The 16656-nt window shown below is 34.5% G+C and overlaps 1 protein-coding gene across 3 annotated transcripts in view; it reads right to left on the bottom strand.

Moving 5' to 3' along the window:
• LOC113045374 (calmodulin-regulated spectrin-associated protein 2-like) overlaps positions 1-7788 on the bottom strand; it is a 38992-nt gene extending 31204 nt beyond the window's left edge. For 2 of the 3 annotated variants that reach the window (XM_026205725.1, XM_026205726.1), the window contains exons 1-2: positions 7102-7788; positions 967-1226 (exon numbers count right to left, since the gene is read on the bottom strand). In XM_026205725.1, the coding sequence (XP_026061510.1) occupies positions 967-1226; positions 7102-7240 (399 nt within the window). In that variant the 5' untranslated portion in view covers positions 7241-7788. The remainder of the gene's footprint in view (positions 1-966; positions 1227-7101) is intronic. The other variant, XM_026205727.1, reaches the window with a different exon arrangement.
• Positions 7789-16656: the final 8868 nt, after the last annotated feature.

The raw sequence follows: 16656 nt of genomic DNA, 5'->3' as shown, positions 1-16656 counted from the left end.
ATCCCTTTAAATGATGACAGCAACAGCAGGCAAACCCTCAAAATTATAGCTACACCAAAAAATATTCCCATATTTTTCTTGCTTGTTCTAGAAAATCTCATGAAAGCTTCAGTCAGTAGTAAGCATACACTGATATTAAAATTCTGGTCAATAACAATAAGACGATTATTATGGCCAATTACAAATATTTTGTAGAAATAATTAATATTATATTATATATAATTAACATAAAAATAAAAAGCAAAAAATTTAAATCGATCATTTTAAAAACTACAAGTAAATTTAGGCATCACAACAAAAATGATAGTTAAAAACAATAAAAATAAGTGAATTTAGAAATCACAGCATTATAATGCACAGTGTGAAAAATTTTATATTCATTTTGAGATTTGCTAAATATTACATTTAACAATCTTATTAAATAAGTGTTGTTTTTAAGATTAACTTTAAGTGAGCAACCTGGAGTAATACATTTTTTCATAAAAGTTTGATGGTTAAATGTTTGAAAATAATTACAGTAAAATATTACACTATTAATATTTTTTATTTAACTTAATATTTATTTTTATTTATTTTTTTACATTTATTTAAACCCAGCTTTGGGTCAAATACGGACTAACCCAACAGTTTGGTTATATGTGTACATTAAATATGTAACCCAAAAGTTGGGTTAGTCCATATTTGAAGTTGTTTTGAAACAACCCAGCATTTGTAGAGTGTATTATTATAATTATTGATATATGACTTAACATTTTTGTCCAGATTGTGCAACCCTACAAACAAGCACTGCAAAACTTTTTTTTTATTACATTTTTTAAATCACATTACAATTGTAAAAATTACAATAATATTTTTACCACAAATTACATTTTATGCACATACTATATTACTATGAAGGCATTGCAAAGGTCTTTGGAAAACAGTATGTTAACAGAAAAAAAATGAATGTAGTGTCAGATAACTTGCCATCTGTATGGGGGTCTTGCAGAGGTCTCTCTCAGTCACGAGTCTCTCCTGGTCAGTGACGTAAAGACCTTTCTGAGCGAGGGCCTGGATGACAGCGTTGTGCCCCAGCAGAGGTTTAGCCGCGTCGCTCCTGAGGATCAGACTCCCAGCACGGCAATACAACTCCGCAGAAAGCAGTAGAGACACAACAGGTGGCTTCACATGCTCCTGATCATACTGGTCTCTGTAGAATGGATCCGCCAGCTCCGCCGGTACACAGTCTAAAGATAGAAGGACAGAGATCGTGATTGAATGCACAGTTTTGGAAGCTAATGAGAAAAGGTGATTATTCAGTTGGTCATGTGAGGTGGGTAAAACATTTTTTTTTAAGTTCTATATTCATTTCTTAATAACTTAATGTGCTTTTAAAGTTGATTCAGTATCAGTGCATGGTCTGAAGAGAGAGGCACACTGTTTTCAGACTAATCCCATTATAACTCAAGCTTAATCTGATTCAGTGAAGATCTTCAGAATAGCACCATAGCCTCAAACACACACAAACAGACAGGTACAGGCATGCATGAATTGAGTCACACACATATACAGACTGCAATCACTGGGGAGCAAGCCAGCACAATTACACACACACACACGAGTAAACACCCAGGTACAGGCCTGAAAAAAAATTAGTCACTGCACAGCACTTTCCTACAAAAACAAAGCAGTCGTGATGCACACAAACAGAAATTAACAGCATCAGGATGACAACATCTGCAGACTGACAATTCAGCTCTGTTTCTGACGCTGAAGTACGACTGCAGATGTCTAAGATTAGAAGGCCAAGGAAATTCCTGGCATCCCATAATGCTTCAGTGTGAGTCAAACTACAGGCGATGTAGATTCCTGCTCTTCCCGGCTCATTTCCTTTCAGTATGTCTTGGTGAGTGTGTGTGTGTGTGTGTGTGTGTGTGTTCATTTTCAGCAGGAAATATGTGTCTTAAAGGTGCAGTACAGTTCCTGCTGATCTTGCTTAAAAATAAAACATTACAAATAAAAATCATAATAATTAAATATTTACTAATTAATTAACTAGTTTATCATAAATTAAATAACAATAAATGACATCATAGAAATACATAAAGAAAGAAGAAATGTTTATCATTTAAAAAATAATTAACAAATAATTAATAATTAAACTTTTTTTTTTACATTTTTAATAAATATAATTAAATAAATGAATAAAAAAAAACAGCCACTTTGTTGTTGCATGACTACTTGACCATCATTATTCATTCCTATTAAACACTTAATTCCAGAATTAACTTAACTGCTGGCGACAGTCTTTATGTGTACAGAGGATTCAGAAAACTTTTAAAACCATTCCCCTTAACCTTTATGAAAAGCTGCTGCGTCAATGGAAACCCTTTCTCTGCCAGTCTCCAACAGTTCAGAGCCAGAAGCAAAAAAACACAAACACACACACATTTTTGTTAAGCTCACAGTTTTTCCTGAACTTGCTCATATAGAGCTGCCTGGTTATGGAAAGGTTTTTCCCCCACGTTTCATCCCAGCTAGATGGAGGACAGAGGCAGGAAGTGGCTCTCGAAGTTCACGACAAACACAGGGAGGAAGTGAGGGGTCAGAAAGAGAAAAGCCTGAGGCAGCAAGTCACCACGACTCACAAAAGCCTTTCAAAAGTTCAACTCTGCCCTTTGTGTGTTTAAATGTTACTGTAAGGAAACATAACTCTGTTCCTTTATGAAATTGTTATCTTAATGTTTCAATTATCTCAATTATCAAGGTTTTCACAGCAGATAATATATTACATTCTATAGAATTTTCAAGATATTCTTGGCATATGCTTATAATAGTCAAGTATAATGCCAGTGAACAAATTGTATGTTAAGGCCAGCATGAAATGTCAATTGCAATCAACTTTTCTTCCTTACTGTGAAACGGATCCTCAAGCAGTTAAAAAAAGAAGCAGAACTGGACTTGATTTGTCCATCATTAACTAGTTGTTGTTTACTAAATGCAAAGTGGTTGGGTCTGTTATGATTTATTCAAGGTTGTTCCAAACCCTTCCAGGCTTTTTTCTTCAAAAAGACGCCAAAAGCATTATAAAAGAATCATAAAGTGGCCCTTAATACTTGTGTGCTAAATTCCAAGTAATCTGAAGCCATATGATCACTTATAAAAACAGGCCAAAATTTAAGTCAGAATTCCCAGATAACCTTCCCCTCCAGTGTGTTGTAGACTCACTTCTTCTGGATGTGGAACTGGATCACAAATTATTCATGCATACATAGACCCATTTATGTAGATCGGGGGCACATTCTCTTAAAAAAAATTTAATCCATTTCGTCTGCAGCAGTTCATATGTCGGGAGTAAATACTGCTATGTTCATTATTACATCCAACAATAGGACACCTCAATCACGTAGGGGTCATTCTTGTCAACATTTGCTCCGGCGGTGGGACAATGGCGGACTGATGAGTCACTCAGGGCGGGTCTAAGGTAAGACACCAGTCCAGTCAGTGCTGAAATGCCACCGTCAATCAAACTATCATGGGAGGTGCCTGTTTTTGTGACATCACACAGACAGACATCTGAGATGGACTTGATTTGAGAAATGGGTAAAGATTTAAAGGAGGGGTGAAATGCTATTTCATGCATACTGAGTTTTTTACACTGTTAAAGAGTTGGATTCCCATGCTAAACATGGACAAAGTTTCAAAAATTAAGTTGTACGTTTGAAGGAGTGTTTTTGTTCCCAAAATACTCCTTCCGGTTTGTGACAACCCTGCACAGATTACCAAAAAAAAAAACAGCATTAAAGGACCAGTGGATGGAGTTCGTTTTTACAGAGCATCGACGGAGTTGTGCAAGTGTTTTTGTTTGTTCCCTGCATTTCGAAGATGCTTGTTCACAAGGCCCAGTTTGACGACGGATTTGCTTATCGTTTATTTCTTAAGGATGATGCAATCCCAAGGAAAAAGGGTCACGATCGTGTGTTGGAACCGCAGGCCGTGAGTAAAACTGCTTCTAATATCTCTGCCTCCTTGTGTCCCCTCCCATGCCAGAGACCGGGGTTCGAGCCCCGCTCGGAGCGAGTCGTTGCTGCTGCTGATTTCATTCAGTTTCAGCCTCTGGATCTGATTCTGGATCATAAATAAACGGCTGATTCTGACTGTAAGCCATGGTTTGTTTTGGATGATGGGTTTTCCCTCACGGTAATGTCACAGCTTCCAAACGCTCTCAACGCAAAAGCCTATTCGCGCTTGTGATTCTTTAGCCCCGCCCACACGTCACACCTCCAGCCGGTCGTGTTTTTCCGGGAAAAATCGGTACAGACTATATTTCTCTTATGAATATAATAAAACTAAAGACTTTTTGGATTTATGAAGGATGCAGTACTACTCTATATGTACTCAAGATTAACAGGATATTGAGTGAAAACGAGCATTTCACCCCCCCTTTAAGCACTGGTTGAATTTTTATCATTTTAGGGTGGTTGTGTACACACACAGCCATTTCAGTTCAAATAACTTGTAAAAGTGCATGTAGCATCATATGACCCCTTTAAGAAACAAATAAAGTGTGTTTCCACATTCCACATTATGAGTCCCTTATATGTAACATAACATGAATGTTTGACATTTTTGGTCCTTAACAGTTTACAGCAAGAATAACAGTGCACAGAGTCACATGTGAACGTCACACACTCGCAGCACTCCTCAGGCTTCTGTGATGTAACAGAAACGAATGCTCTCTGTTGTGGTATGTGCAGCATGCCACAGATGTTAGGCTGGAGGGAAAGACAGGACATGGACAATTTTGCTGTGAGGGCCTACTGGCAATCAAAACAGCTGTTTGTGGTCTTGTTTATTTTTCATTTCCGAGAAAAGTATTTGGATGAATAGACATCCACCAGACTCTATTTTCAATCTAACGATGCCTTGCAATGGTATGGCTAGATTTCCTGTGTTTGTTTCTCATGCTGATCAGCAGTTTAACTCTACTGTGAAGAGCAGTGTCTGATGGGCACACTTAAATGCATGTAATATTATTAGACACTTAATGGTGTGTTATTTGCAATTAAATGAATATATATATCATTACATTTGATTAAGTGTAATCGGTTAAACTAAAGATTGTTTTTATGACCCACTTACAGTAAGTACTTTATGTATAATTTTATAATTGTCTTAGAAATACACTTACTGCCAAATACTGACAAGCATTAATAGCAACTAAATTATACTTTATTGTGATTTCTGAAACTTGCATGTCAAATTTAAATGGACTTTTAATGTAATGTTGAATGACAAAACAGTAATTAAATGTACTATTTATAAGCAAAATGAAAGAATATTAAATCATGTACTTTAAATTAAAACCTTTGATCTGAAATTAAACTGCAGACTTAAAGTGTGCTTAAGTGTGTTTAGAAAGTCATGCAAATATACTTTTTTAAAGTACACTAAAATGTAACTTAACATGATCTGCAATTACAGTTTTTTAAAACATTCAATACGATTAAGCACACCTCTTCTCTTTTTTCACAAGAGGTATAATGTCCAAAAACGATGGTATTAAGTCCAATAGTAGTTTTTGTTAATGTCACTAACAGAACAGACTCAAATTTAGGTGATTCAGAGACATCTGCAATAGAGATCAGAGTAAATCCACGCTTTATAACCATATTAGAGTTCATGAACACCAGCAACTCAGATGAGAAAAGCAGACTTTTTACAGACACACACACACAATTCTGCCAGCATTCGTCTTCGTGTTGCACTCCACAGGCGTTTCTGTTGTGGGCCGGGCCGCTCTAGCAATAAAAGCCACACTGCTTAGGCCATGCAAGTTTGATAGTCTGTGTTTATGTTTATTCCAGCATCCTCCATGAGGAGCTGTTCTGGAAAATTCAACCTTATTACTGTGAGCTGGAGTGGGGAATCTGTTTTGAGCATTCATTGCGGACTGTCGGGATGGACTTAAAGCCATAAGCCAGATTGTGGCCTTTCATGAGTCTATGTAGGGAAATAGGCTAATGGTTTCAGCAGACATGACAACAATTGCCAACATGTAGACTTTTTGTGAAATTCACTGTTTGTAACATCTGTATACTGCTTCTCATGAGACACATATGAACTTAAAATACCTTAGAAAATTGCAGAACTTATACAAATTTAGTTCATGTCTCCTAAGAGAACAACAAGTTAATTCTTTCTTTTTTCATAATTAAACAAATTGGTGATTTTTCCATCAACAAAATCCCTCCACTAAACACTCATGATGCTAAATATGTTCAGTGCATTTTTAAATACTGTCAGGGGAAAACAGGCATGATGACACACTTTTACTCCAGCCCATATTTCTCTAAGTAGGTCTGTTTTCAATTTGAATGCATGCTTATGGTGGCTTATGTGGTAAGCAAGAGCAAGGTGTCACAATATGTGGGGTAAGTTGTCACAGTGAAAACTGCCATTAAATACGTGTTTCAGCAAATTTTTAAGACTAACACAGTTATGAAAGACAAAACAATTAATGAAAATGTACATTAAACCAGGGGTTTTCAATCTCTTAAATGCCACGTCACCCCAAATTTGATCATCCTCATGCAAAGGACCCCATCCTAAAATTTAAAAGGCATCTACAAAGTTTGTATAGAAACTCAATTTTATACTGTGAAATATTAAATTTATAAATGTCTAAAATATTAATTTGACAATTTTAGCTTTCTCTAAAGTTCCATTATTCCATTATTATTCTTTTGTTAAAAACAACAATAATAAAATAAAAAACTCATTATAGTGCTGTTATTGTACTGTATTTATTTGCTCATTTGCTTATTTAAACCTAATTTATTTTTATTTTGTTTTTATCTGTTTGCTCATTCATTTTGCTCATTTAATTTATTACTTATTTTGAATTCATGTATAGGCTACTTATTATTATTACTATTATTTCCACTCTCATTTCCTCGTTTTTTAATATAATTTCCACGCACCCACCTTGGGGCCCCCTGTGATCCCCGGACCCCAGTTTGATAAAGCCTATATTAAACCACTGAGATACAGTGTAGCCCATGTGACAACTTCCCCCAGCACTCAAAATCCAGATTTTTCAAACCGTTAAGCGCCACCTACCAGATCCAAAGGCTTTGGCGATGAGCCACGTCAAGCTGCAGGATATCTTGGCCCTGGTGAAATCATAGTGATCGACAGATTTGATCGAGGGCACGATGAACGTCCTCTTGCTCTCCTTGATCTCTGCGGCATCACCCATCTTGACATCTAATCAACTCAGTTTTATTTTAAAAGCACTTCCAACACCACAAAGTGGAACCAAAGTGCTGTGCATAAAAATAAGATATAAATAGGCATAAAACTAACACAGAGAACGCGTCGCTGCATCACGTCCCGCGTTGCTATGAGATAAGAGCGGTGATGTGAAAAATAACGGATCGGCGCGAGCTCTCCTGTAGTCCAATAATTCTGCTCTCATATATTGATTAGCAAGGCCTATATAGAGGACAAACAATCCCAACTGCATCTCCGAGCGCCGGATTCAATATCCAACAAGAAAATCCAGGCGGCTGCTGTAGTTCTCATCCGTTTCACCGGCATTATATCCTCAAGTTGCTGTAGATGACATAAATCAATATTTCGTATGTGACACGAGCGCCATGATGAGGGATGTCAAGTTCAGTGGCGAGGAGAGGCGATCTACGAGTTCACTGTTTTGTGTCATGATTTCTCGTCTTTAACTTTTGTAACTGTCCTTCCTAAAATCTCCCTCTCCCTGCGGTCCGCCTGCCGCACTGGCCTGGAAAAAAAGAGCGAGATGAGTGCGCATGCGCGAAACGCCCAGACGCAGACGAGCACTGCTGAGGCAGATTCACAGAGACGTCAAATAAAACGAAATTTTACACACCTCATCTGTTTTACTCATCTACACTACATTATATGGTACACATCTGCCCTTTCAGTTCTCTTAATATGCTAACTTGTTTGTAGGCTACGCTGTGTAATACACACATACATACATAAAATACTACTATTATTAAATAAAATATACTATTATTACTGTATGTAATAATACATACAGTATTATTACAATTTCATATGATTATTTTTTTAAATAAATAACTAATTTCCTTCCTTTACCCTGAGATCAGATCACAACTTAGACATTAAAATGTATTGTAAACATACAGATGAAAAATGTGAATGTGTGTATATATAGATATAAAATCATACAATTATATACACACTATAATTACATAAAAATATATGTAATTGTGGTGTGTATATAATGATATTCTTTATAATTATATAATTATATATTAATATTTATATTTTAATTTAAAATATAATGTAAAATATTAATATATTTTAATAAAATTTATTATAATGAGTAAACGTAGAAGGGGTTAATTTATTTCGCCACTATCAACAGATATTGGTGAAAATGTAAAAAAAAAAAAAAAGAAGAAGAAGAAAAAAGAAAAAAAGAAGTATTCATTTAAAAATATTAATTATTTGTTTCATCTTATGGTATTAACACTGAGCAACAGGAAACGAAGAAAGGATATTGCTCCAAAAAAAATACAAATAAATGCATATATCTCTATATGTCAATCAAATTAATCTGTTAATAAAATATTTTTTCCCTATATGATGGCATGTTCAATCAATAGAATAAATACATGATATTCACATCCTTTGAGACGTGAGGTGAGATGGGGTTGTAACTCTGTAGGATCTTTACTGTGAGGTGTTGAGGCAGATGTGAGTCCTCAGGTTGTGTTACTCAGAAGCAGGAGTCATGGATCAGATTTGTCAGACAGGAAGGGGTGTGACCACTGCTGTGGCCAAGGCCTCTGACTATCAGCTCTGGAGAATAGCTGTAATTACTGCCCTCTATACCCACACACACAACCCTTTCATCAAACACACACACATACACACTCACATAACCCTTTCATGTGAGAGAGAGCGAGGCTTCTAGTTCTCAAGCACAAATGGAAGTCATTTACTGAACTCCAATAAATATGTGTGTGTGTGTGTGTGTGTGTGTGTGTGTGTGTGTGTGAGAGAGAGAGAGAGAGAGAGAGAGAGAGAGAGTGAGTTTGTTCAACCAGATGTGACTGAAATCTCTCCTGCTAATTTTAGCAGCTAATTATAAACTCACTGCTAAAGCTTCTGACCCTTTTTGAATTACATCACACTGTGAAGTCATTCTGTGTTTTAAATCATATGTTAAGTTAAACAATCATTAAATCATCAACTTAAAATAAAAATAAAAAGTTAAATGATACTTAATATATTCAATCTCCCTATGTCCACCTGTTTGTGCTTTTACATTAAATGTCCATTTAATTATTTCACTGCAGAATTAAATGGCAACTGTACACACAGAGTAATGTCCCTGTAGCAGACACTGCACAGCATTATTGGGGATGATTGGGAGACTTTAGGCCTCCTACATTCTTACAGCCTGTAAAACTTCAAAACCTGAAGACACCATTATGTACCATTTAGGGGTAAACAAAAACTGTAGATTCCCCTTTAGATTTTGTACCTGAAATTTAATGTAAGTAAAGCCCGAATTACAGCTTTATACCTTTTAGAGTATGTTGTGTGTGTGTGTGTGTGTGTGTATGTATATATATATATATATATATATATATATATATATATATACTGTGTATTAATATACTGTGTAATTAATTAAAAAAAACAATTCAGAATGAAACCTGATGAAATAACAAATTTCTTGAACTTTGAATATCTAAAATTAATTAGGCTAATAAATAGAAGAATAAATAAGTCCTTAAAGTAGCTAAACACAAGCAAAGACAAAAACAAGATAAATGATAAATATATAAATTACATAAAGAATAAAATGCATGGCAATGAACACATGTGTAGTAAATAAATAAATAAATCCTTTAGATTTAAAATCGGTTTTCTATTGCTTTACATGATAGCTTATAGTTAAGCTGCGTTGTTGTATTTGTACCACAAGATGGCAGTATTTGTTCTTCATTTATTTTCTTTTTCTTTACTTTCATTATTCTATTTAGACTACAACATCTGACACCGTGGAGATAGAGAGAGAGAGAGCGAGAGAGAGAACGAGAGATTACAATTTGAAAATATAAACTTTCTTCCAATTTAAATTGATTATCTAATTATAGTTATGCGAATTATCTGAATAATATAAAATAATCCCGCCATCTGATATTATATAAATATTAGGAAAAAAAAGTTAACTAAGAATCATGAAGACTCGTTTGTATTAATTTATTTCTAGATAACATATCACTATCCAGTCTATTCTTTTTTGCCTTATTGTAGGCTATATAAACGATTGTGGAGAACTTGAGTAAAAAATAAAAAAATAAAAAAGGAATTCTAACACTAGCTCGCTCTATTCTTTTTCTATTTTATCTGTTTTCTTTTTATTTATTATATTATTTAAAAGCCCTTGCTACGTGTAATGTATTTCAGCTAACTGAGACTTGTTATAGCACTTATATATCATTGCTCTTTTGTTGTTTTTGATTGCTTCCACTGTCCTCATTTGTAAGTCGCTTTGGATAAAAGCATCTGCTAAATGAATAAATGTAAATGTAAAAAGAGCCAGTACCTCCTAAACATTCAGGAATGTGTTATGATTGCGAACATCAGAACTTTTGATTATTCACTTGACATTCAATTCAAAGTGTGTGCCATTTTCATGCTAAACACTACCAGCCTCACCCAACCCCCCAAAACCACACACACACACACACACATAATGTGCTGCATATTTAATATACAAAGATGCCTTCACACAAACATAACACGGGCTGTGTGTTTTCCACTGCATCTCTTCACTGACCCCCACCCAACGGGCCCTACACCCTCCCATACACAGATGAGCCCCATCCTCATGAAGCTGCACACAAAAGGACAGTTCAGGCCGTTGATGGTGTCTGCATGTCCATGTATGCAGTGCAGTGTGTGCTCTTTGCTCTGATATGTCAAACTGCTTCCAGATACGAGCCAGCTGACGTCAGTGTTATCGCAGATACTACATATGTAGCTGTGTATTTCTATAAACCCTGTTAACATTCACAACAGAGAGCCGATACATTTGTGGCATTTGAGAGAGGCTTTTATTGAAGTGCACAAGTCATAATCTTCTTTTTCACTTGTTTTGTGGAATACAGTACATTTACATTTTGATATACACAAACACTTTTTTTTTTTTACAAACTCATATTTTACCATAAAACCATTCAAGTATGAAATAAGAAATTGCATTGTGATTATTTCTCAGTTTTTATTAATACTAAAACAAAGATACATTGCCATTCAGAAGTTTGTGGTTGGTAAGATTTTTGTTTATGTTTTTGTATTTATCAAAAATACAGTAAAAACAGTAATCTTATGAAATGTTATTATAATTTAAAATAACTATTTTCATATATATTAATATTTTTTAAATTACATTTATTCCTGTTATGGCAAAGCAAAATATCTCTCATTATTTGATGATGGTAAAAACAGATGTACCGATAAATATTGGTGTTGGAATTTTTGTTCAATTTTTTTTCAAGATTCCTTGATGAACAGAACATTTAAAGGAACAACATCTGTATTTTTAATTTTTTTTAATTTTTACTGTCACCTTTTCAATTTAATCCTTGCTGAGTAAAAGTATTTTATAATTTAAGCGTATTACAGTAATGAGAGTTTAGAGAGAAAGATGGTCAGTTGTCAAGAAAAATAAAGTCAATGAATAGATAGATAGATAGATAGATAGATAGATAAATAGATAGATAGATAGATAGATAGATAGATAGATAGATAGATAGATAGATAGATAGATAGATAGATAGATAGATAGATAGATAGATAGATAGATAGATAGATAGATAGAATGGTAGACAAACTAACCCCAGATTGCAGTTGTGCAGAAAGTACAGGGAGGAGACTGAGAGAGAATGGCAGACGGGATCACTCTTGTGCTTGGGTCACTGTGGGGTATTTTTAACACACAGAGCTCAAGGCTGTAGTTAGAGGGTGGGGTCACGCTGGCCTGTGCTTCCCCCACTGCCAGCGCAAACCTGTATTTATCTGAATAAAATCCAGAGGGGAGTCTGGACCATATGCCCTGCGTTTATCTTCTCTTTAACATTGTGACTGTGCAGCACTGACACAGAAACCGCACTGGATCTGGCTTGTTTTGTGAATTTGTTGTGAAACAATGGGAGATTCCACCATACTTCAACATCTTCTCTGAACCCCACCATCTTGAAGTTGTAACTTAAAATGTCCAGGACCCCTATTTAGCTTTTCTATTACAATATGCTTTCAACTGAATAATCAAATGGACTTTTATGTTTCCAGCTCATTTTCACTCTTCCTGGCATGCACTGAGGTATGAATAATAAATATGGTTGAAATTAAGATAAGCACTTTGCTCCCCATTACTTGCATGTTTCTCAGAGAAAACATGATATGAAGTACAGTATGCAGAATAATCTAAAACCGACTAAATAAACAGAAAATGTTTGAATATAATTATTTTTAAGATGACAACTCAAAATGAAAATTCTGTCTTCATTTCATATTGTTCCAGGGTTCTAAGCATTTCTTTCTTCAACTGGACACAAAGATGATATTTGAAGAATGTTGGGAACTAAACACCTTTGGAGCCAGTTGACTGTCAGTTTCCTTTCTTTTATGTTCCACCGAAGAAAAAAAAAGACATACCATTTTGGAACAACATGAGAGTAAATGACTACCGCAATTTTCATTTTTGGGTGGACTGTCCCTTTAAAAATCTTGTAATGACAACTCCTAAGAATGTAATGGGTATAATGATAGCAGATTTAAATTTACAGTATTCAACAACAATAACAACAAAGCAATGCAAAGTGTTGTAATTTTTGGACCCACTTTATATTAAGTGGCCTTAACTACTATGTACTTACATTTTAATTAATAATTTAGTACAATGTAATTATTGTGTACATACATGTTTTTAAATTGTACTTATATTTAAAAAAAACCGACATGTAATTACATCTGTATTTAATTTTCTGTAATTACATTTATAATTACACTGTTGACCCATACTTTACACCTTAACCCACCCTTAAACTTACCCATACCTCCAACCCTCTCCCTGACCTTACCCCTATCCCACCTCAATAGCAGCAAAAGTGTTTTACAATACAATATGAACACAGTAAGTACATTGTACTTATTTTTTTTAGGTAAGTACATAGTAGTCAAGGCCACCTAATATAAAGTGGGACCCAATTTTTTAAACACCTCCTTAAAGGACTGTTTGTTTAACATGAGTTAAAGAAAGACAAATTAGATTATGAAGAGAGATGCAGAATGAAAGAGAAAGAGAAATAATGACACACATTGCAAGAGAAAGAGAGAGCATCCCTTGGGAGTTCTGTCGAGTCTTTTTCTGCATGCATGAACAGTAAATGTATTTTCACTTGCTAATTAAAAGTTCTGTTGTGTTTATTTTCATTTGTGCTGCTCCAGTTCTGCTTGCACATTTTCATGCGGCCTACATTTTCCCTGAATATCTCTATGCTCTTTTCATAAACTCTGTGAAATGACAGCTACTGTATAGTCTAACACAAGAACAGACTATTTTCTGAAACAAACAATGTTGGCGACAGGTCCTCAAAATTCCATTGTTCTTCTAAAATAAAGCAGTTTGATATACTTTTAAACAATTCCATCCCTTTATAGTAAAAAAAAAAAAAAAGCAAAAATGATTAGTTTATTTAGACATATCAAACCCCTTTGGATCAACTGAAATCCATTTTTTTCTCAGTTACTGTAGAAGTCAGTCTATTGGCATTGTGCTCAAGTCATTAATTTGTTAACTGATATTTACTACAATGACTAAACAACCAGTAGTGCGTCATTCCTAAATATCTGAAAAACTAATCACAAATTTGTGGAGTGTGAATCAAGTCAAAACACTGAGAAATCTGTGACACACAAGGATGAATACATTACCACATGACGATTCACATTTACTCAGCTACAACAAATGTGTGGTATTGAGCAACTTGGCCGACTTATTCACTGTGAAGTAAAAAAGAGGAAGTAGATACAATTATTCCTAAAGACAATAACACAAGATAATTTTCCCAGCTGGTATTTAAGAATAAGAGTAAGAGGCAAAGCCCACCGAATATGGAGCTGTTCTGGACTATTTCAAAACAAGCAGCCTTGACCTTAAAGGAATAGTTCACCTAATAATGAAAATTAGCTGTACTCACACACAGGCCATTCAAGAAGTAGTGTTTCTTCATTGAAACAGAACTAGAGAAATTTAGCATTGCATAATTCGCTCACCAGTGGGTCCTCTGCAGCGAATGGGTGCCATCAGAATGAAAGTCCAAACAGCTCCTAAATAAATCACAATAATCCAGAAGTAATCTGAATTACTAGCGAACATCTCTGTGTTTGTAAGAAACTTGTTTTAACTTTAAACTGTAATAACGCTTGCTCCAGTTAATTCAAACGCACATATTTGTCCTTTCACATAAAAATCTATCAACATTTGCTTGTAAATAGTGCTTGATCTGTGCAGATTTCTCTATTGATTTAGAGTTTTACTGGAGAAAGAAATATTAGGCTTAATTTTAGTATTTCAGCTTGAAGAAAAAAAAACCCATTTTGACAGATTTGTTTTTTACAAACACAGCTTTTCACTTCAAAAGATGGACTGGTAAATTGTGAATTGCTTGTGGATTATTGTGATGATTTTATCAGTAGTTTGGACATCCATTCTGACGGCACCCATTCACTGTGGAGGATCCTACATTTCTGCAAATCTGTCCAGATGAAGAAACAAAATCATCTATATCTTGGATGGTCTGAGGTAGAGTACATTTCATAAAAATTTTATTTAGGGTGAACTATTCCTTTGAGACCACTAACTAAATGGACCATTCAGACAACCGACAACCAAAGAGAGCAACCAAAAAAAGGTGTATGGATTAAAAAAAAAGATTAAAAAACACACACATGATGTGGCCCCTGTACGCATTGTAAATCATCAGTGGAAGTGTTTTCATGTTACATATGCTTCCCATTTAAACTGCATACAGGAAGTGGGTATGGCCTCAGTTTTTTTGTAATTGTTTAGGACGTGTTTAAGAAACATTCATTATCATTCCTAACGACTGAATCTACTGTGCATTTAAGTGCCACTTGAGTTTAATGAAACTGTTTACTCACACATAAACAGTCATTGATTTTGTTGTTAGATGGGGTGAGTCAGGACACAGGGTTTGGTCTCATGCCTGCAAGGCAGAAAGCTTGTTAAAGAAGAAGGATGAGCAGCTTTTGCAAATTCTCAGCGTCGCTCTGGAACTGCATCATATTGCGACAAAATCTAAGAAAGCCACAATGATCATACAATGAGCCACAACCATCATGACTAACTGAACTGCTGTATCTGACATCTAATATCAGCTCTTTCCATCACCCTGGACACCGACTAGAGGTTTGTCCAACATCAGTTCTGTCCCATTTTCCCTTCACTCATATATTTTTCTCAAACTAAATAATAATCTATGAAACATGCAGTTTTTTTATAACTCCTGAGTGAAGAGGCAGAGGAAAATCGTTCTGCTCAAAGGTTGCTCCATTTCATGGAGTTCTCAGTTATGATTAAGTGAAATTTGAACTTTATCTTCATAGAAGAGAGAAATAATGGAAGCCAGTGTATACTTATAAGCTTATCAGTTCACCAATGAGTAATGTAGTGTAAGAGCATAGACTAGAGCTATAACATGAATGGGACAGCCAAAGGAGTCATCATATTTAAGATTATATAAAGAAAACAAACTGGGAAAATTGAGTTATAAGCAAGTTTTACATTATCATTCAAATGTTTGGTTAACTGTATGATTTTTAAATGTTAATGACAAAAAAATAAAATAAATAAAAAATAAGCAAAGTTCACCAAATCCTTACTCTGAATGCACATTATTGAACACATCAAAGTCAATACACTATATTACTGATCTACAAAAAATATTTCACAGAAACATTTTAATACTTTTCTCCCTTTGTTTTAACTTTGACCTTGAAAGTATTTGCAATTATAAAAGCTCCATTTATTTAAGAAAAATTTAATAATAATAATTGTGAATAAAAATACAATACTGTGAAATATAAAAAACTGAATGTATTTTAAAATGTTTAAAATGTTATTATTGTAATGCAAATCTGCATTTTCAGCATTACTCCAATCTTAGGTGTCACATGATCCTTCAGAAATCATTCTAATATGCTGATTTATTGCCCAAGAATTTTTTTTTATTATTATCATTGTTGAAAACAATGAAAAATATTGTCATGCTGCTTAATATTTTTGTGAAAACTGACACATTTATTTTTCTTTTTTTAAGGATTTTTTTTTTTTTTTTTTTTTACAAAAAAGACGCAACACAGTAATTGAACAGAGTTCTTAACAACATCTCAGTTACTGCTGCACATAATTATAGTCAAATTATATATTTCTCTAGCTTCATTTATGCATGAGATCATTAACAACACTCCTATGCTGTTTATGTGATTGTTTTGTTTATTCTTCACGCCGGCTTCAGGTGTTGTGACTTTAGTTTGTCCGCTATGAAATTACTTGTGTAAAACGCT

The sequence above is a fragment of the Carassius auratus genome, chromosome 27 (assembly GCF_003368295.1).
Source record: "Carassius auratus strain Wakin chromosome 27, ASM336829v1, whole genome shotgun sequence".
In the NCBI taxonomy this organism is placed as follows: Eukaryota; Metazoa; Chordata; class Actinopteri; order Cypriniformes; family Cyprinidae; genus Carassius; species Carassius auratus.
The sequence above is the reverse complement of the archived record's forward strand: the minus strand, read 5'-3'. Positions and strand labels throughout refer to the sequence as shown.